Source organism: Rattus norvegicus, chromosome 5 (genome assembly GCF_036323735.1).
Source record: "Rattus norvegicus strain BN/NHsdMcwi chromosome 5, GRCr8, whole genome shotgun sequence".
In the NCBI taxonomy this organism is placed as follows: domain Eukaryota; kingdom Metazoa; phylum Chordata; class Mammalia; order Rodentia; family Muridae; genus Rattus; species Rattus norvegicus.
The window spans coordinates 37957001-37977385 of NC_086023.1; the positions used below are offsets into that span (position 1 = coordinate 37957001).

At 40.0% G+C, this 20385-nt stretch overlaps 1 protein-coding gene and 1 long non-coding RNA gene across 5 annotated transcripts in view; one reads left to right on the forward strand and one right to left on the reverse strand.

Moving 5' to 3' along the window:
• Positions 1–20385, reverse strand: part of Wwp1 (WW domain containing E3 ubiquitin protein ligase 1) — a 93464-nt gene that overhangs the window by 67721 nt on the left and 5358 nt on the right. Inside the window, exons 2-3 of one of the 2 annotated variants that reach the window (XM_006237930.5) lie at positions 5315–5410; positions 427–479 (exon numbers count right to left, since the gene is read on the reverse strand). In XM_006237930.5, coding sequence (XP_006237992.1) covers positions 427–479; positions 5315–5390 — 129 coding nt within the window. In that variant the 5' untranslated portion in view covers positions 5391–5410. The remainder of the gene's footprint in view (positions 1–426; positions 480–5314; positions 5411–20385) is intronic. The other variant, NM_001024757.1, reaches the window with a different exon arrangement.
• LOC134478942 (uncharacterized) lies at positions 7–18087 on the forward strand. 3 transcript variants are annotated; one of them, XR_010051722.1, is made up of 3 exons: positions 7–4810; positions 5066–5155; positions 10909–18087. It is a non-coding gene; the product is annotated as an uncharacterized LOC134478942 (long non-coding RNA). The 3 variants fall into 3 exon arrangements; XR_010051720.1 differs by having other exon boundaries at positions 7–5534; XR_010051721.1 differs by having other exon boundaries at positions 7–5155.

Sequence of the window (20385 nt, forward strand, 5' to 3'; positions counted from 1 at the left end):
CCAGAAGCTAAGAAAAGTTGGGCATAGAAAATAAGACACAAAACTTCAGGCATTTTTAAGATCCTCGAGGTCCCTCCCCAAGATTATGAAATCAGTAAGCAATTGCTGAGAAGAACTGCTTGAGAATCCGTCAGGGATCCAGCTCTAGGAATGCAGTTTTTAGAAGTTGTCACCTATGCTGAGGTGATGCAACTACACAGAAATTCATGTTCTTCAACCATGCTCTTAAAAGTAACTACAGTGAACCATTGGCTCACCAAGCTGGACTTGGATGCAACTGTCTCTTTGGTCTGTTGTCAGCGTTCTGCCTAGAAAGAATGAATATTCATGCATTTCTCCCAGGAAAACTAACAAAACAATAGGAAATGAATGGCTGGCAGAAACAGAGAGCCCAACAACAGAACAATGCACATAAAACATACTCACGTGACAGATGGAGTAATAACTGAAACAAGTTTGAAGGGCCCAAAACTGGAACTCTGTGAGGGTCGGAAGATTAAAGTCAAGGGTAAGAAACCAAGTGGTAGGCAACCAGGACTGACTAGACAGCCCCAAAGAATAAAACCCAGGCTATACTGAAAATGGTATGAAAAAAAGCTGTAGAGAAATTTTAATTCAGCGATATGGCTGCTCTGGCAAAGGATCACATCCAAAGACCTTCTAGGTCTCTGTGATCCAGCTGGAATGGTACACCTTTAATACGTCTGGTTGGAATACAGACATACCCTAGTACACACTGTTAGTCCCAAACAATGAAGGGAACATTAGTTTATAGAAGAAAACAGCCAAGTTTCAAAGTCATGTCTTATTGAGGGGTAGACAAAGTGATGAAATCAGAGAAAGATTTGATAGAATGAGTCAGAGATAGGATACTCCCAACTCTCATGAGCACAGACAAAAAAGGGGGGCTAATTAAGAAAGAAGTACAAAGAGAGAAAGAGAATCAGAGAAAGACATACAGAAACAGAGAAGGAAGGGGGGGAGGGGCAGAAGGGACAGAGAAAGAGAAAGAAAAAGAAAGAGGCTGTTCTACCAGGACAGGTTGCAGCTGAAGACAGATAAACCAGAGAATGCAGAGCCAGGAGATTAGAACAGATTACCAGTTAGTCTGAGGCCAAGCTAAACAATTCAGTCAGAAGCAAGAAGCCAGTTTAAATCAGTTAGCTTAGAGAGGATTTTGGGCCAGAACAGCTGAGTTGAACCAGCCAAAGTGCCAAAGTTCAGAAAGAACTAGAAACCATGAGCTTATTCAGCAGTAAGACTCCTAGAAAACAATTACATCTGGAAAAAAAAACAGCAAAAAACAAACAAACAAACAAACAACACTTACAAAGAGCAGGACAGGTTACAGCCCACAATGATGAAAATGATTACCTGCCCTGTCAATGACTGTCTATGGAGCCTGACAGAACAACTACACATAGAAATCACAACAGAAGACAGAAAATTAAATGGTCCTGAAAGTACCCATGAGAAAAATATGAAAATGGATCTCCCTTATTCACATGTAAATAACCAATTCAGGATATATTAACAATGCAAATATGAAGTACAGCTAGCAAGGTAAATATGAAAGGGTTTCTTAATCTTTTGATTACATGTAAGCTGAGAACTTCTATGCATCATAGAAAGAAACCACAGTAACTAAACTTTCAGGGCTGGCAAGATGGCTCAGAGTCTTTCTATCAAGCCTCATGGCCTGAGTTTAGTCTCTGAGATCTACATGGTGGATAAAAAGGAACAATTCCTGCAAGTTGTCCTCTGACCTACACACACAGGCCTGGACATATGAATGTAATAAAAAAATTTAAAGAAAATAAAGAACACCAAAGACAAGCTATAAACTGAGAAATGCCTGTAAACAAAAACCTAATTAAAGATTACTATCTAAGGTATGTAAGAATGCTTACAAGGGCTGAGAAGATAGGTCAGTCAGTCAAGTATTTGCCTTGCAAGAACAAGTACCTGAGACTAATGCCTAGAACTCATGGAAAAAAGTCAGATATGATTATGCAGCCCCATGTGCAGTAGAGGCCCATGAAAGAACAATCTCAAAAACAAAACCAAAGAAATGGGGTTGGGGAGTGGGTGAAAAGACAGAGCCAAAAACAAGAGCTTAAAATGTGCTCTGGTCTCTACTCAGGCACACACAACACTTTAATGCATGTTAACACATATTTACATGTACACATAAGACACAAACACTGTACAAGTAATAAGAAAAAGATAATTCAACAAGCAAACAGATAAACTCTTGACTGGAATTTCACAGAAGGAAATGGATACAATGGACAAATAAATGGAGAAATGCAATATGTCATTGTCTACAATAAAACACAACTTCACACCACAGGATTCCATTTTAAAGTTCTTAAAATACTAAAAACTAGAAGATCAGCATGAGATATTGGCAAGAAACACAGAACGGGAACATATCTAATAGATTTCACATAGGTATACAAGTGGTAAAGTCCTCCTCAATACTAAATTGATATTACCATGTGAAGTTGAACACTCATATGCTCCTCTATAGGCAATTCTCAGTTTTATAATAAAATTACTTTTATACGTCTACTTTAAGAATAACCATCCTACATAATAAAAACAAGAACATTAAACCTATTCAAATATACCTTGACAAAAAACAGTTATATAAACTGTGCTAATTTACATAATGAAGTTATAGAGTAGTGAGAGTGAAGGAACTGTAGCTGTAGGCAGTGGCATGAATGAATCTTGGAAATGTACCAGTGACTGGGGCTAAAGCGAGACTTCTGAGTAGTAACATCTTCCTCACACTCAGCCCCACACTAATACTTAGTATTGTGTCACCAAGAAATTCTCCTAATCCTATCAGCAAACTAAGAAAAAAGGTTTTTGTTTGTTCAGTGGTTACTACGACCTCATCTTTTGCTACTAATTTTCTTTGAAAATACCATGATTTCTATGACTGAAAAAGAAAATAAAAAATGTAATTTGGCTGATGGATCTCAAAAGCTTATAAAGCAAACAGAAAATTAAATGGTGCACATCTGAGAGCCGCTAACATCCAAGGAGGCTACCAAATGACAAATCGTCGCTGGACATTTTTGCAATTTTCTGTTGTAAGTCTGAATTTACATCATTTACATAATGTGAGGCTTCCATGTGGCCTTTGTGTTCTAATACATTTGGCCTTTAAATGTATAAACATGTGTAAATCTGGTATTTCTTTAAAGTAAAATACAAGTTTATTTTAAAAATCACTTTGAATAAATATCATAGTGCTCTGAATGAGAAATGGCCCCCACAGGCTCATGTGTTTGAATGCTTGGGCTCCAATTAGTAGAACTGTTTAGGAAGGATCAGGAGGCGTGACCTTGTTGGAGATGTGTCTCTGGGGGCAAAAGACGTACGCCATTCCCAGTGCCCTCTCTCACTCCCTAAGGGGACAAGATGTAGGTTCTCAGTTACCACTCCAGCCACCTACTACCATGCCCTGCTCTGCCATCACACATGCTGACCTTCCTGAACCGTAACCCCAATTAAACTCTCCTTTATATGTTGCCTTGGTCATGGTGCTTTATCCCAGCAACAGAAAAATAAGTAAAACAGATAAGAAGTTCAAAAGAATTCTCCTTATGTATTAAAAAAGAAACAAAGTCAGGCATGGTGGCATATACCTATAATCCCAGCAGAGGAAAGATGGAAGCAGTAAGAGTTTGAGTTCAAATCTGAGGCCAGGGGGTTGGGGATTTAGCTCAGTGGTAGAGCGCTTGGCAAGCACAGGGCCCTGGGTTCAGTTCCCAGCTCTGAAAAAAAAAAAAAAAAACCCAAAACGAATCTGAGGCCAGACTGAACCACAAAGCAAGATCTTGTCGGGGGAAGCGTGGTCAGGGGAGACAAAAACAAACTCAATATGGTAGGCTGACCTGGGATGGGAAAGAAAGGCATGCACAATATGGGAATCCATCACAGTTAGCTCCTTAACCTTGTTAGCAGTGATCTAGGTTTAACTTCTGAAATGGTTGGCTCATAAACATTTATGTTTACTACTAGTTTCCAAATGTGACATATAAGCTGGCACGTTCAAACTATATATATATATATATATATATATATATATATATATATATATATATATATATATATATATTCTCTCTCTCTCTCTCTCTCTCTCTCTCTCTCTGTGTGTGTGTGTGTGTGTGTGTGTGTGTGTGTGTTAAAAGATGGTACTATGTATATGGCTGCCTGAAATTGACTTCAAATGTTTTCCTCAGTTACACCCATTTTACTTTCTGGTAGTCTCTCACTGGACCCCAAGTTCACCAATTCTTGTTAGTCTAACTGCCTGGCTTACCCTGGAAAATCCCATCCCTGCTTCTCTAGTATTAGCAATAGGCAGGTGGCAAGTCTGCCCAGCTTCTACACTAGTTCTGGGGATCCACACTCTGGTCCTCATGCCTAGACAACAAGTGCTTAATTTACTGACCTATCACCCCAGCCCCAGCAATTTAAACAACACATGGAAGTCAAGAAATAGACAGAAGAAAGTGTAAGCCACTAATCTACCAAGTGTGGTTTCTAAAGTCTATGGTGAAAACAAAGAGAGTATTAGAGCTCTCACCCATTGAATTAGTCTTCAATAAAGATACACTTCCCTGGGCATTAAATGAGACATGGGCTAAAAGGGTTTTCTGTTGTTGTTGTTTTTATTTAAAGGTGGACTTAAACTCAAACAACTGAAAAAAAGGACTTCATGATTCCATTAGACAGATACTTGCCAATATGTAAGACAAGCACGCATCAGATGTTCTCTGAGAAGAAATTTGTAAGTTTAGAACACTACACAGATGGGAACTGGATGCCAGCCTGTTGAAAGACTGCTCATTTTTCTGTATCTTGACTTACCTGTCTATTTTTTCTTTGGTTTTATATAAACCCCTTATACATTCTAACCTGCATACTCAAGAACACACAAACAATACTAGAAAATATGATGAGAGAATTAAAAAATTGAACCTCAAGAAGTGTGTAAAATGCAGAGCTTCAGTTTTTAATTTTTTATTTTTTTCTTTTGAGACAGGATCTCTCTATGAAGTCCTGGCTGGCCTGGAACTTGGTGTGTAGACAAGTCACGGTTCAAACTTAAGAAAGATCCACCTGCCTCTATCTTGTAAGCACTGGAACAAAAGATGTGCACCTTGCAAATGCCTTATTTTTATAAAAATGCATTAATTGATCTATATAGGCATAAGAATTAGTAATCAATGTACACTTAGTTTGAAGACTAGCTACATAATTTTCACTTGAAACAAAAGGGTTAATCACTCACTGTGTACCAGGAACTGTTCCAGACACTGAGGATACGAAGATGAAGACGACGCGATTTCTTCTGTCAAGGAGCTCATAGTCTGGTGAAGAGACAACCCTGCAAACACAAACAGTTTTCAGTGTGACACAGAATGCCAAGTCCTTCCTCTGGAACGCACGAGAGAAGCAAAGAACCTTCAGTCAGAGAGCAGAGGCATCACAGCAAAGTAGCCTGAAAAAAGGTTTGTGTCAGACACAGTGGCATAGATCTTTAATCCCAGCACTCAACAGGCAGAGACAGGCAGATGAGTCTGATGTTACCAAGTCCCCAAAGAGGGAAAAAATTATGTGTGGGGGTGTTTTGCCTGCATGTACATCTGTTATGGACAAATACATTCCTGGTGCCCACGGAGTCGGAAGAGGGCAGTACATCCCCTAAAATTGGAGTTACAGAAGACTGTACAAAGAGTAGAACCCGAGTCCTCTGTAAAAGCAGCTATTGATCTTACGGACTGAGCATGTATCCAGCCTCACGATTCTTTAAAAATATCTTTTTATGTATGTGTGCATGTATGTCACATGTATGAAGATGCCTGCAGAAGAAGTACTTCAGATGCCTGAAACTGGAAGGAACTACAGATGGTTGTGGGCTGCCCCATGTTTGGAATCAAATCTGGGTACTGTACTAAAGCAGTAAGTCGCCACCCAACAATTTCTCCAGCCCCTCAAGTAAAATTCTTTAAGACAGAATTACAGACAGTTAACAGTATGTTTTAGGCAATGGTACAAGAGGTAAAAAAGCTAATAGGGAAATAAAATTCTAGTTATATTGTGCGCCAAACTATAGTTTTATCCTCATATATACTGAGGGCTTCAATAATGAAACTGCATTTGGAATGATACCTTTGGCAGCTCTAAGGCTACTACAGTCAAAGCAGACTGAACAAGCGCATTGGCAACAAGAAAGAAGTGGGTACTCAGACCACAGGACCATGCCATAAAAAACAAAAACAAAAACAAACAAACAAACAAAAACTTCAATGGGAGTAGGCAATGGTGTCCTAGCAGCAGAGGGAGAAGATGAGCAAACGTGGAGAGACAAAACATCCCAAAGTTTATAAGAGCCAGCTTGGTGGTCAAGTGACTAGGACTTCATTTCCAGTGCTGCCACTTAAGGGCTGTGTGCTAAGCTCTATTTTCCACGGCTGACCGCCCGTATCAGCAGAATAAAGAGAGCAGAGCCATCCCCTCCATGCTATAAGGAGCAGTACATAAAACACAGGATACTGGACTTAGCTCTTTGATTCCATGGTGCAAAGTACCCACTATCAAAAGCTAGTTGCTATTCTAATTTTGAAAAGTTACAAGTATGATGTTCAAAGAAAACCTGTCAATATCCCTGTATCAGAAACAGCTAGGTTTAGATTGATGGGGAAGAAATATTTGGAATCAGTTTTTCAGAGGTAATAAACACAGATGGTAACAGGCTGGCTAGTGGAGTAGAAATTCTGGAACAATTATTGAGAGGACTAAGAAAGGGTGCTAATCAACTATCACTGAGCAATACTAAAACTGTTTTTCATAACCTACAGGGACAACATTCTGCATGTTAGTATGACTATTCCTAGACATACTTGGTATGCAGCAGATAAGAACAGTGAAAGACTGTAGGGTCAATTCTGATGCAAGAACTCAGAGATGCAAGGCAAGGGAAACAGAAGTTTAATGTCACCAAACTCTTTAACAAAGTAGATATTCAGCCAAGTGAGATTAGGTTAAAACCTACATGTAGAAGAGACAGAGAGTACATCTAAGCCGATTTTGTCCAGTTCAACCCTTCGAAATTTCCACAGGGTTGTTATTCAGCTGCAGAGAGTAAAAGAGAATCCTATATATAAGCAATATACTATATTTCTATCACTCTGAAATTATAGACCTATCAAACCCTCATGTAGAAGGTTTGGAGGAAGAAAGCTGGGCATGGTGGTGCATGCCTTTAATCCAGTATTGAGGAAGGAGAGGCAGGAGGATCTCTGTCAGTTCAACATTAACCTAGGCAACTTCAAGAGTTCCAGGACAGCCACAGCTACATAGTGACACCCTTTCTCATAAAAATAAATAAGTAAATAAATAAATGAATAAATTTGAAAAAATAGAATAGAGAGTGGGTGGGGAAAGTGTGTTTGCTGTTGTTTCTGAGAATGAATCTCACTTGGTAGCCTGACTGGCTACCTAATCCTGAGCACTAGAATTAGACCTTTCATTGCCAGCGCTGGGAGAGCTATCTAATTGTTTGATATCAAGATGCTCTGATAAAGTCAAAGCAATAAAACAAAATAACAAACAGCACTCCCCTCCCCCTCAAAACATCCCATCGGATTAGAATGACCTGAATTGTCTGTACACTTAGCATATACTCAGCACACAGTACTCAGCTTTAGAAGGCCAGTGAAATCCTGTCACAGCTCCATAGGCCTGGATCAGTGAATAGGCATTCACATTGATGGTTTAATCTGTAAGAATGGCAGGTATAAAAAATAACAGAAGGTGACGTCCAGATTCAACAACAGGGAATCTAGTTTTGGGAACAACATTAAGAGAAAGGAAGTAACTCAGTAATAAGATAGGGAAGACACATCCAGTGCTAGAGAAGCTTGGCCCAAAGGCAGGGAACGAGAAAGTTACAAATCCTGAATCATTACAAAATTTCAAACTCAGAGAATATAAAAATGATAAATGTGAATGAACCTATCAGCCTCCCTACTGAATCTAATAGAAGAGAAAGGAGGAAAGAGTCTAGAAGGGACTCATTGGCAAGGGGGAAATTCCCTAAACAGAACTCCAATAGCTCACGCTCCGAGATCAAGTTAGCAACTCTAAAGCAACAAAAATTATTTTATAAAAAGATAAACTATATCCAAGAGCACATCAAAACCATTGTTCACCACGGTCAAGTAGACTTTGTCCCAGGGATGCAAGGTTGGGTCAATGTACAAAAATCCATTAACATAATCCACTATCTGAACAAACTCAAAGAAAAAAAATCACATGATCATCTCATTAGATGCTGAAAAAGCATTTGACAAAAAATACAACACCCTTCACATGTTAAAAGTATTGGAGAGATGAGGAATCCAAGGACCATATATAAACACAGTATATAGCAAATCAACAGCCAATATCAAATTAAATGGAGAGATACTTGAAGCAATCCCACTAAAATCAGGGACAAGACAAGGAGGCCCATTCTCCCCATATCTATTCAATATAGTACTTGAAGTCCTAGCCAGACCAATCAGATAACAAAAGGAGGTCAAAGGTACACAAGCTGGAAAGGAAGATGATACGACAGTATATGTAAGCAACTCCAAAAATTCTACCAGAGAACTTCTACAGCTGATTAATAACTTCAGCAAAGTGGCCAGATATAAAATTAACTCAAATAAATCAATACCCTTCCTTTATGTAAATGATAAACAGGCTGAGAAAGAAATTAGGGAAGCAACTCCCTTCACAACAGCCACAAATAATATAAAATACCTTGGTGTCACTCTAACCAAGCAAGAAAAAGATCTGTATGACAAGAACTTCAAGTCTCTCAAGAAAGAAATCAAAGACCTCAGAAAATTGAAAATTCATGCTCATGGATTGGTAGAATTAACATGGTAAAAATGGCCATCGTACCAAAAGCGATCTACAGATTAAACGCAATCCCCATCAAAATCCCAACATAATTCTTCAAAGACATGGAAAGAGCAATTCTCAAATTCATCTGGAAAAACAAAAAACCCAGAATATTGAAAACAATTCTTAACAATAAAAGAACTTCTGAGGGAATCACCATCCCTGACCTCAACTCCACTACAGAGCAATAGTGATTAAAAACTTAATGGTATTGGTACAGAGACAGACTGGTTAATCAATGGAATAGAATTGAAGACCCAGAAATAAAACCACACACTTATAGACACTTGATCTTTGACAAAGAAGCCAAAAATATACAATGGAAAAAAAGAAAGCATCTTCAATAAATGGTGCTGGTCTAACTGGCAGTCTGTATGTAGAAAAATGAAAATAGATACACCCTGCACAACGCTCAAGTCCAAGTGGATCAAGGACCTTAATATAAAACCAGTTACACTGGATCTAATAGAAGAGAAAGGAGGAAAGAGCCTAGAAGGAACTCATTGGCAAGGGGGAAATTTCCTAAACAGAACTCTAAGAGCTCACGCTCTAAGATCAAGAATTGATAAATGGGACCTCATGATGCTGGAAAGCTTCTGTAAGGCAAAGAACATAGTCAAAAGGACAAATCAGCCACCTACATATTGGAAAAAAATCTTTACTAACCCCACATCCAACAAAGGGCTAATATCCAAAATATATAAAGAACTCAAGAGGCTAACCACCAAAAACCAAACAACCCAATCAAAAAATGGGATATAGAACTAAACAGAAAATTCACAACAGAGGAATCTCAAATGGCTGAGTAGCACTTAAAGACCGTTCAAAGTCCTTAGTGATCAGGGAAATGCAAATCAAAACGACCCTGAGACTCCACCTTATACCAACCAAAATGGCTAAGATCAAAATCCCAGGTGACAGCACAGGTTGACAAGAATGTGGAGAAAGAGGTACACTCTTCCTTCCATGGCTGGGAGGATTGCAAACTGGTAGAACCACTCTGGAAATCAATCTGGACGCTCCTCAGAAAATTGGAAATAATCTTCCTGAACACCCAGCTATACCACTCTTGGGAATATACCCCAAAGATGCCCCACCATGCCACTGAGGCATGCGTTCCACTATATTTATAGTGGCCTTATTTGTGATAGGCAAATACTGGAAACAACCCAGATGTCCCATGACAGAAGAATGGATACAGAAAATGTAGTTCATTTACCTATAGAATACTGCTCAGCAATTAAGAACAAGGACAGCCTGAGTTTTGCTGGCAAATGTATGAAACTAGAAAAAAATCATCCTGAGTGAGGTAACTAAGACCCAAAAGGACATGCATTATATGTACTCACTATTAAGTGGATATCAGCCAAAAAAGGTACAGAATACCAAGGTACAATCCACAGAACTCAAGAAGTTAACAAGCTGAAGGGCCCAAGTGAGAAGAAGAGGAAACCAATCACAGGGGACAGAGGGAGGGAAGAATCTGAGTGGGAAAGGGGACAGAGGGGAGGAGGGAGAACATGATCAGGTATGGGGGGGGTGCACAGGACTGAAACCCTGAGGGCCAGCAGAGAGAATGGAAACAGGCAACCTTGGGAGGGAGGAGGTGGGGGGGGGCCCTTGAAAATGTACCAGAAACCTAGGAGGTGAGAGACTCTTAGGACTAAAAGGGTGGGACCTTAGATGAAATGCCCTACAGTGGGGAAAGGGAACTTGTAGAGTCCACCTCCAATAGAAAGACAGGGCATCAAGTGGAGAGATGTGGTTGCCATCCCACAATCAAAAACTGTGAGCCAGAATTGTTCCTGTCTAAATGAACTGTAGGGACAAAAGTGGAGAAGAGACTGAGGGAAAGAGGTCCAGTGACAGGACCAAACCGGGAGTCCCCAAGGCCTGACACTACTACTGATGCTATGCTGTGCTCACAAACAGGTGCCTAGTATGACTGCCCTCCAGAGAGAGTCAGACGCAGATACTTACACCCAATCAATGGACAGAAGCTGGGGACCTTTGTGGTTGAATTAGGAAAAGGCTGGAAGAAACTGAGGAGGCTGCCAACGCCACAGGAAGACCAGCAGTCTCGACTAACCTGGACCCCAGAGATCTCTCAGACACTGATCACCAACCAGGCAGCATACACCAGCTGAGATGAGGCCCCCAACACACATACAGCAGAGGACTGCTGGGTTTGGGTTCAGTCAGAGAAGATGCACCTAACCCTCAAGAGACTTGAGGCCCCAGGGAAGTCTGGTGGGGTGAGGGTGGGGGACATCCAATTGGAGTGGGGGAGGGGGGTCAGGAGCTGGGGGGCAGGAAATATGGGATGCTATTTTGTATTCCTGCACAAAACATCATGACCAAGAAGGAAGTTGGGGAGGAAAGGATTTATTCACTTCCACATTGCTGTTCATCACCAAAGGAAGTCAGGACAGGAACTCAAACAGAGCAGGAACTTGGAGGCAGGAGCTGATGCAGAGGCCATGGAGAGGTGCTGCTTACTGACTTGCTCAGCTTACTTTCTTATAGCACCCAGGACCACCAGCTCAGGCACGGTACTACCCACAATGCCTCCCGCCTTGATCACTAGTTGAGAAAATGCCTTACTTTTAGACCTCATGGAGGCATTTCCTCAAGGGAGGCTCCTTCCTCTGTGATAACTCCAGCTTGTGTCAAGTTGACACACAAAGCAATCAGCACAGATGAGGAACAGTCAGAAGGCAGACGAGTAAGGGGAACAGGGGTTGGGGGTGGGGGGCAAGGGATAAATACTGGACTGTAAAAAAAGATTAAAGAATATAAAAAAAGAATGCAGGTGAAGCAGTAGTTCAAAGTTTGAGACTTGCCTTTGCCACAATTTCTGTCAGTTGTAAAGCGCATGGCTATTTCCGGGTTTCAAATGTGACAGTGTAGTGTGATTGCCCATCATAGAACTATGAGACAGTGCTTGGTGGAATGAGTTGGGTGGAAAAGTATTGCTCAAATGAACCACTGCTCCGTGGCATGCAATTCTGTATTTGTATTATTACATCTACCACACTGGTTTTACAAGTTGGAATTTGACATTCTTTTTAAGAATGTAGGCTTCTTCCGTCTGTTTCTATTTACTCACTAGACCCCAGCATGCTGTCTTCCTCACTTGCCTGAATGAGCCTTCAAAACAAATGAGTTCATAGCTCACCTTTTTTTCTAAACACCATAAAGTTAAAGATTTTTTCATCTCCCTCTCAGCTTTATTAAGGTATATTTGGCAAGTAAGAATTATGTGCTTTTGTAATATATACCATGATATTATGATGCATGAAATCTTTGTGAAATAATTAAATCAATTATCAAAAAATATAAACCAGAATATAATTTAAGTTAAAGAAAGAATGTTACTTCTACATAGAAAGATAATTTATAAAAAGATATATTGCTAGGTATTTTAATAGCTTTATAAATCAAAATGACAGGGAGGTAGCACATGGTTAGCACAGGACCGCCCATCTACATTTTAATTGTCCATCTTTGGAAGTTTCTCAGTTGTGTGGAAATTGGGACAGTCAATAGACTTATGGCTCAGTGTAATGAATCCATCTGCACTTAGCTCTTCTTATGATCTCAAACTAACAGAATTCTGCAAAAAAGCAGTTTCCTACTTACCTGACTCAAAACTGTAGAAAGAACCAGATCACTTATACAGAATAAAGCAGGGCACAAAATCACACCACAGGGACTGTGTAAGAGAGGCAGGGGGGAAACACCCAACATCTCTCTTAATTCTCAGAAACATTTTCAATAAACTCTAAGTCATCAGTTTGACTCCTAAAGATCTAAATTCTGCGTCAGCTTCCTAATGTTCAGTCCCATTCCAGGCTTTTGTTCAGTCCCACTCTTTTGTTCCCATTCCAGGCTCTCATTTCCATGGTAATCCCCCTTGTCACTGTAAAGCCTTCACCGCCACACCAGTACCACACCATCTTGTGGCTTGCCAGCCTTCAACACTGTTGCAGAGATGACCCTCATCCTAATCTGATGGGCCCTTTTCTGCACACAACCCAGCAGAAGCTGTCTCCTCCACTGTGCTTGTCAGGGATGCCCCTCTAGGTCTTCTTTGTCTAGGGATATTAGCAGCAGAACCTTTGAGCCTTTACTTGCATGCATTTTACCCTTGGCTACATTTCCAGATGGCTTTTAGGTGGCTTTTGTATTGCAGCATTGCTTTTTTGTCCTTTTACTTTTCTTCAATACCATCATCAGAATGACCATGTGCAGGTCTGCCTCCCTCCCCTAGTTGTCAGCTGAGTTAAAAGAATCACTTGAATCCAGGACTTCAAGTGCAACCTGGGCAAAATGAGATATTACATGAAGGAAAAGAAATAAATTGTCATAATTTTTATAAAGTATACAAATAAATGCAAAAAAATCCTCCTCAAAGAGATCAGTTTAGAAAGCACTATTTTACATTAAAATAAATTTAAAATCCTGATTAAATAGCTGAGACAGGGTACTTAAATAAGAAATGGATGACAGAACACAGATTTTTTTTTTAAGCTTAGAATTACTTCACTGAAAGTATGACTTTTCTCATAAAACAAGGAATATTAGTAAATGAGCCATTACTGCACCAATTTAAGTCATAGCTGTTTCGTTTTATCCTGTTGTCTTCCTCAATCACACTTTAATTTTTTACTCCACAGCCCCATTTACAGAAGTTGCCACAGAAAGGTCTGCAGGAACCCTTGGCTGACACCAAGGCACTGAGTATTTAATGGAAGCTCATGTTTGCAAACTCTGAAGACAATATTCTACAACACCACAAGATGGTGATCTTGCACCATAAAAAGAATGTTTTAAAAAGTCACTCTTTTTTTTTTTTTTTTTTTTTTAACAACTTCCCCAAAATAAAATAGTTTGCAAGACAGGACATAAAAAGTATGCATGCTCTGTTTACTAGAAAACACTAGTTCAGAAAGGAAAACGTACTAAACTTAGCAGCAATCCTTCCAGCTTTTAGCGCAAAGGAGTATTTTAAAAACTCAGGGCTGGTGGCTATACCTAGGCTGACTTCCTCCCCTGACCAACCCTACCTTATCATCCACATAAAACCGTTCAATTCAGCCTATGTTTTTTACTAGTTAGGCCTAACAATTTCCCCTCTAGTTAATTAAAGAAGAAGTGACTCCTATTTTTCCTTCTTTCTTTTGGTATCATTCTTTTAAGACAGGGTCTCAAGCTGAGGCTGGCCCCAAGCTCAGTCAGCAATCTTCCTCCTATTTCGGCCTCCAGAGTACTGGGGTCATAGGTGTGAACCAGCATACCCAGCTCAAATGCCTTCTTTTTTTTGTTAATCTTAAAAATGCTGATGGTAAGTTTCAGTTATGTCAACAGGAGATTACCCCTGAATGGTGTTCAGCACTGGAAGCTAGGAACTTTGTTTTGTCCTAATGTGTTATTTCTCAATATCTTATAACATGCAATATTGTTTTCAAAATGGTTAAAAACTAACTTTAAAGAAAAAAATTGCACATTTAGCAATTTTTATTCTTGCCTTACTGAGCATTGTAGAAAAATTTCCCACTCAAATTGCTACCTGGTAACAATTTTAAAAATGCTATTCAAGACTAAACACATCAAAACTTTAGTACAAACTCTGAGACTAAATTAGTCTCTTAATACTATTATTCTTGGGTACCTGTGGGGAATACCTATATCCACAGATAACAGTGTCCACTAAATGCAATGGAACAATATCTGTATAAAATTACAGACATCCTACAATACACTCTAGTCACTTGTAGATTTCCTATTAAACACAATGTAAATCCTATGTAAAATACTTGTTATGCAGTATTGCTCTGGAAATATAGGGTGAGGGGGATCACAAATATGTTCAACGCACTAAGAATTTTCTCTGTAATATTCTCAATACAAGGTTGCTTGAACCTGTAAGGGCAGGACCTACAAACACCGAGGGCTGTCTGAATTTGCTGCATCATGAAGCAGCAAAATGCTTGGTCATGAGGACTTGGAGCAGCAAAGAGACTCAGGAACACAAAGCCCTGACTATCCACCGAGCCCACCCCTGCTGACTAGGTTAGTATTCTTCCACTGTGCACCGGGACCCTCAGCTATGAACACCAAAACTAAGTTCCCCCAACTATTTCGTGATTATTTCTAAATGTATTACAAATTCTAATTTACCACAATTTGCACAGCCATGATCACAATTTATCACAAAATTCACAGCCTAATCTGGAATTCCAAAGTGACATTTTTTTAGATTTGGAAAAGCATGTTGGGGGAAGTTAACACAGAGAAGAGTTTTCAATTCAGACATACCTGAGCCCATCCTCAGCTCTCCTATTTGTATATATTTAACCTCAGTTTGCTTTATCTGAAAAATGAGGTTACCAACGTGAAACAAGGGAAAAAGCAAAAGAGTGCTAATACCAACCCTAGGCAAGTGGAAGAAGAAACTCTTGTTGGAGCCAAGAATCCAGGAAATACCTAGGAGGTGGAGGAAGTGAGATCAAGGCTAGCCTGGACTATAGAGCAAAACAAACAAGGAAACACAAACAAAGCAATCTTAAGGTAATTAAAAGCCATCAAATAAGATACATGCAATATTCTTTACTATATATAAATACTCTCCTTAAGAGTTTCAAAACACACAGTAAGATATAACTTCTTACTAAAGAATCTTCACTCTTAGAGAAAATTAGACAATTATATAACCAATTAAAAAGCTAAAAATCTGTTCCAAGAAATAATGTAATCTTTATTAAGCTTAAAATATAGTAAAAATACAGTTCATTATACACAGCGTCAGAAGGACTGAAAGTCCCTCTTACTTACTTGCTTGTCAGAACTTATTTTAGTAGTAAACTCTGAATACTTATCATCATTGCCGATGCACACCTCCCAGTTTCCTGTAGCTCAGGTGCTGCCTCAGACTTTCACTGCAATTTTATATAAAGTGTATGTGGAATGCTTGCTTGGTCGATTGCTTGCATGCTTTGGGGGTTGGGGAGTGTATGGATGATGTGTACCATCTGCATGTACATGTGCACCCTTGGCGAGAGGGTTCTAGTCGTCACCGTCTGCAGCTCCTCTGCCTTATTCTCACTGCTGTTTCGGACGAGGCTGGTAGACACAGCTGCAGTCCTTCTGCCTCTCCACCCCCACCCCACACACCTAATCCTGGGGCCAGAGATGCAGACAGAGGTCTTTTATAGGGGTGCCTGGGATCTCAGTCTACGTCTCATGGTTGCACAGGTAGACTCTCATCTACTGAATGGTCTACCAGCCCATCTTCTGAAACTAAATTTGAAGCAGATCTGAATCAGTGAATGAAAATATAGTACGAACATCCCAGTGCGTGCTAAATGTCAAGCTTAAGTCAGCATACAGTTCTATAAATCGGATGCTATCAGTCTCACTTTTATATGAATAGCTAACACACACAGTTTGATAAAACTCCCTAAGTCAGGTTTACAGAAGCACTGTCATGAGTAACATGAGTACCAGAACTCAAATCACGATTTGTATTTCCCTCTGTAAGATCTGGGCTTTTATTAGATCACCCTTTAAATAAAAATTTAGATTACAAAGAAATTTTAAAATGTAAGGTTACCAAATTTTTCAACCTAGAAAAATAAAATTTTCAAATATAATGTATACCTCGCATTCTCGATAGTCACATCTAAATACTAACATATTTCACACACCACAGGACAAAAAGAAATGGTCTATTGTTGCCTTCTTCGCGGTGAAAACAAACGCAAAAACAATGGGCTCCTCGGAAGAGAGGCCAGGTCGCCCCAGCTTACAAGGCAGCAGGGCTTGTTTGTCGCCATGAGGAGTGCTCACAGTAACCTCTGCTTATGTCCCTCTCCACCATACTTTGGTTTTTCCCAGGAACTGCTCCCAGGGTAAAAGTCTAGAAGATCTGACTGGGGCTGGAGGTTTGGTTCTGCAGTGAGAGCACTGGCTGCTCTTACACAGGTCCCAGGTTCAGTTCCCAGCACCCACGTGGTGGCTCACATCAACTATAACTAGGTTCCAGGGGATCTGTCATTCTTTTCTGGTTTCTGTGGACACCAGGCGGACACCAGGCACACATGGTATACACACTGATGCAAGCAAAACACTCATACACACAAAAAAGGTAAATAAATTTTAAAAATTAAAAAAAAAAAAAGGTCTACCATGTGTGGTGGTGCAGCACTAGGGAAGCAGAGGCGGGCAGGTCTCTGACTTTGAGGGCAGCCTGGTCTACAGTGAATTCCAAGACAGTCAGAGCTACAAAGTGAGAACCTGACTCCAAAAACAAACAAAATTGTTTTTAAATCTGATTGAATTCTGTTGGTCACAGAACTAAGGAACATTTAAATAACAGAGAAGCATGCAGACATCACCAGAACGTAAAAGGAGTTTAAAGTTTTTTCCATTTTCACTGACTTGAAACTTAAACCCTTTTTCATGATTTTCTTCCCAAGTTAATGTCCTTATGCTAAGCAATGGCTTTTTCCCAAAAGACATACCACGCCCACAGTTAACCTACTTTCTATCCAAAAGCCCAAATTCCAAATGTGACACACTTCAATCAATGTATCTATTTCTGAGTTGCCTTGTCTAAGCTAAGTAAAATGCAGTAAGACTATCTAACAAATCATTATAATATCTAATTTAACTCCTTCAAGATTACATTTAGAAAAAAAGAAGAAATATCTTCACAGGAATTCTTTGGTAGAATGGGGGAATGTTTTCAACAAGGAAGCCAGGGCCATTTTACTTGCCTGCTCAGGGCTCTAAGCCCTGGGTATCTGTCTTAAGTCTTTTAAAAATCTGGAAGGTTCAGATGTTAAGCTCTTTTTATTTTTACTTTTCACGTGGGTAGGAAGGAACATCTTACCTAGAAAAACTCATATTAGGGCGCCAAATTAGAGTCAGTTTCTGACAACGGGTTAAGGTTCTCAAACAACCTTCTCAAGACAATACACCCTGGAAGACAGGAATAACTTAATGCTTAGGAAACATCCCGCACGGCTGTTACGCAGAGACTACACCTTGACCAACTGGTCCATACTGCATTAACCGAATGATTATGCTAACAAATTGTGGCCCCCATGTGTGGAGCCTAATCATTACCAACTGATACATTGCCAGCCTGTTGAGTAGGGATCTTTCCCACAACAATCCTTAATCCTTTCATCACTTATCTGTTCACCTGAGAGGAGAGATCTGATACTTTTGTATACACCCAAACTAACCTCTCACTGTCCTTATAAAATGTCTACTGGCTTGAACTATCAACTTAATACTTAATTACAAAGAATAGCAATCTATGGGCTTATAACATTGAAGCTACTATGATTTTTACTTTTTGAGTATCCTTTCAATTATTCCTAACAAAAACTGAGAAATGAAGACATTCTTTCTGTTTTGCAATTGAAGGAATAGAGGCAACACTGCCAGTAAACAGCACAGGCAGAGATCAGATCTGCCTAGCTCGAGCTCTTAACTCTAGGTCAAGATAGCTTCTGTTTTTAAAGACTGCAGGGAGGGAGCAATCTACTGTGCCCTGCCTCTGTGGCTGATTTGTTGTTAGCCTGTCTTTTTGTCCCCCGGGATATGACAATATATGCATATACATATCACATGCTGGCCTCAAACTGGAAATCCTCCTGCCTTGGCCATGCTTAGTTTAACTTGTCTCCATCTACAGTAAAGAAGAGCTTACAAAAAGAAGGCTCACTTACCTAACTCTCCCCACCCTAACTTAGCACATACAAAGAGCAGTGCATATTGGCAAGTCAGGACGGATTTATGGCCAAAGTATCCTGCTTCAAGTCAGGACTCAACTATTTGCTTCCACCCACCTTAATAATTATAAGTGTACCAAACAGCTCTCCAAAGAACCTGTTTTCCTTAGTTAAACAAAGCTACAATCCCTGCACTTCTGTTAGTGCCGGGACAGTTTTTAACTATCCAAGTAATTAAGGGGCAGGAAGAATGCCAAAAAACACCTTAATGTAATTCCGCCCATCTCGCCTGACTCCAGCCTAAATCGTATTTCTCAGCACACTCAATCACCAAACTCCTCCAATGTACTGTTTAGTGAGAAACATTCAAGTTTATTTGCTGTAGGCTGTAGGGGCTGGATTTTGAGGATAATTGTGTCAATGAAATGCATTACCTCACTAATCTACAAGAATACAAAGTAATAAAAACTAAACCTTCATTTCCTTCATCTGTTAATCATGCCATAACTTAGTAGCTAATTTGAACAATGCAGAAAGATACTAGGAAACTGAGACAAAGTGCCTGGAAGATTAAAATAATGAGAAAAATCCAGCCAGCAACTGATCACTTGTGTGGCGAAGAAAGGTATCTACTCCTTCAGAGAAGACTCCAGAAACTCTAGGATCCTACAGAGTATTTTCTCCACTATAAAGGCCTCCCTCAAAGGTTCATACCAAACTTTCTTAAAATATTAAAAAAAATTTGTGAGGTACACATGGTTCAAGAATGGTCAGGCCACTTTGCTCCTTTGTGATTACAAGGGGTGAAGGGATAGGTCTCTGCTTACCATAGATCACTGTCTATATGGGGTAATGTCTAACCAACAAATGAAGCTGGTTATCCAAACTGAATCAATCTGGAATCATGGGGCATGTTCTTTCTTAAACCCCACTATCCTCGAAAACAAGTGGTCAGCCCTCCGTGCTACCCTAGCATGTCAGATGTAACTGCAGAGCACCCCACTTCTAGGAAGCCCAGCCTATGTATGCTTCACAAATGTTCACACAGACTGTGCTACATTCCGACCTCTATTAGTTACTTTCACAGGACACAATACCTGAAAAAAGCAATGTAGGAAGACAACTGTCAGTTTGGGGCACTCCTTCAGAGCAGAGGTCACAACAGCAGGAGCATGAACCAGCTGGTCACATCACACCCAAAGTCAGGAGGCAGAGAGCCCAGCTAGTTTTTTCCTTTTCAGTCAGTCCCAACTCCCCCAACTCCAGACTCTGAAATGTGCTGCACATACTCAATGTCCACTCTCTACAGTTAAACCTTTCTAGAACATGGTCAGACACAGCCAAAGGTGTGATTCTAGACTCAGACAAGTTAACAAGATTAACTAGCACACAGCTCTTACATTTCTAACCAAGGACAGAACCAACTGTTCATTCTACCTATGCAGTCAGCCACAGGCACTGTCATTTGCACTTTAGACTCAACTTTCTCTCTGGCAGGCCCAGCTCAAAGTTTAGATTGTGGAAGGGGGGAAGCAGTCCTTAGAAGCTTCAGCTTCCATTGTTCTAGAAGATGTATCTTTACAGAACTGATGTTGTTCTTATGTAAACCCTGCCATCATCCATTACAAAGTAACCCCAAATGGATCCAAGCGCTCCCTGTCCC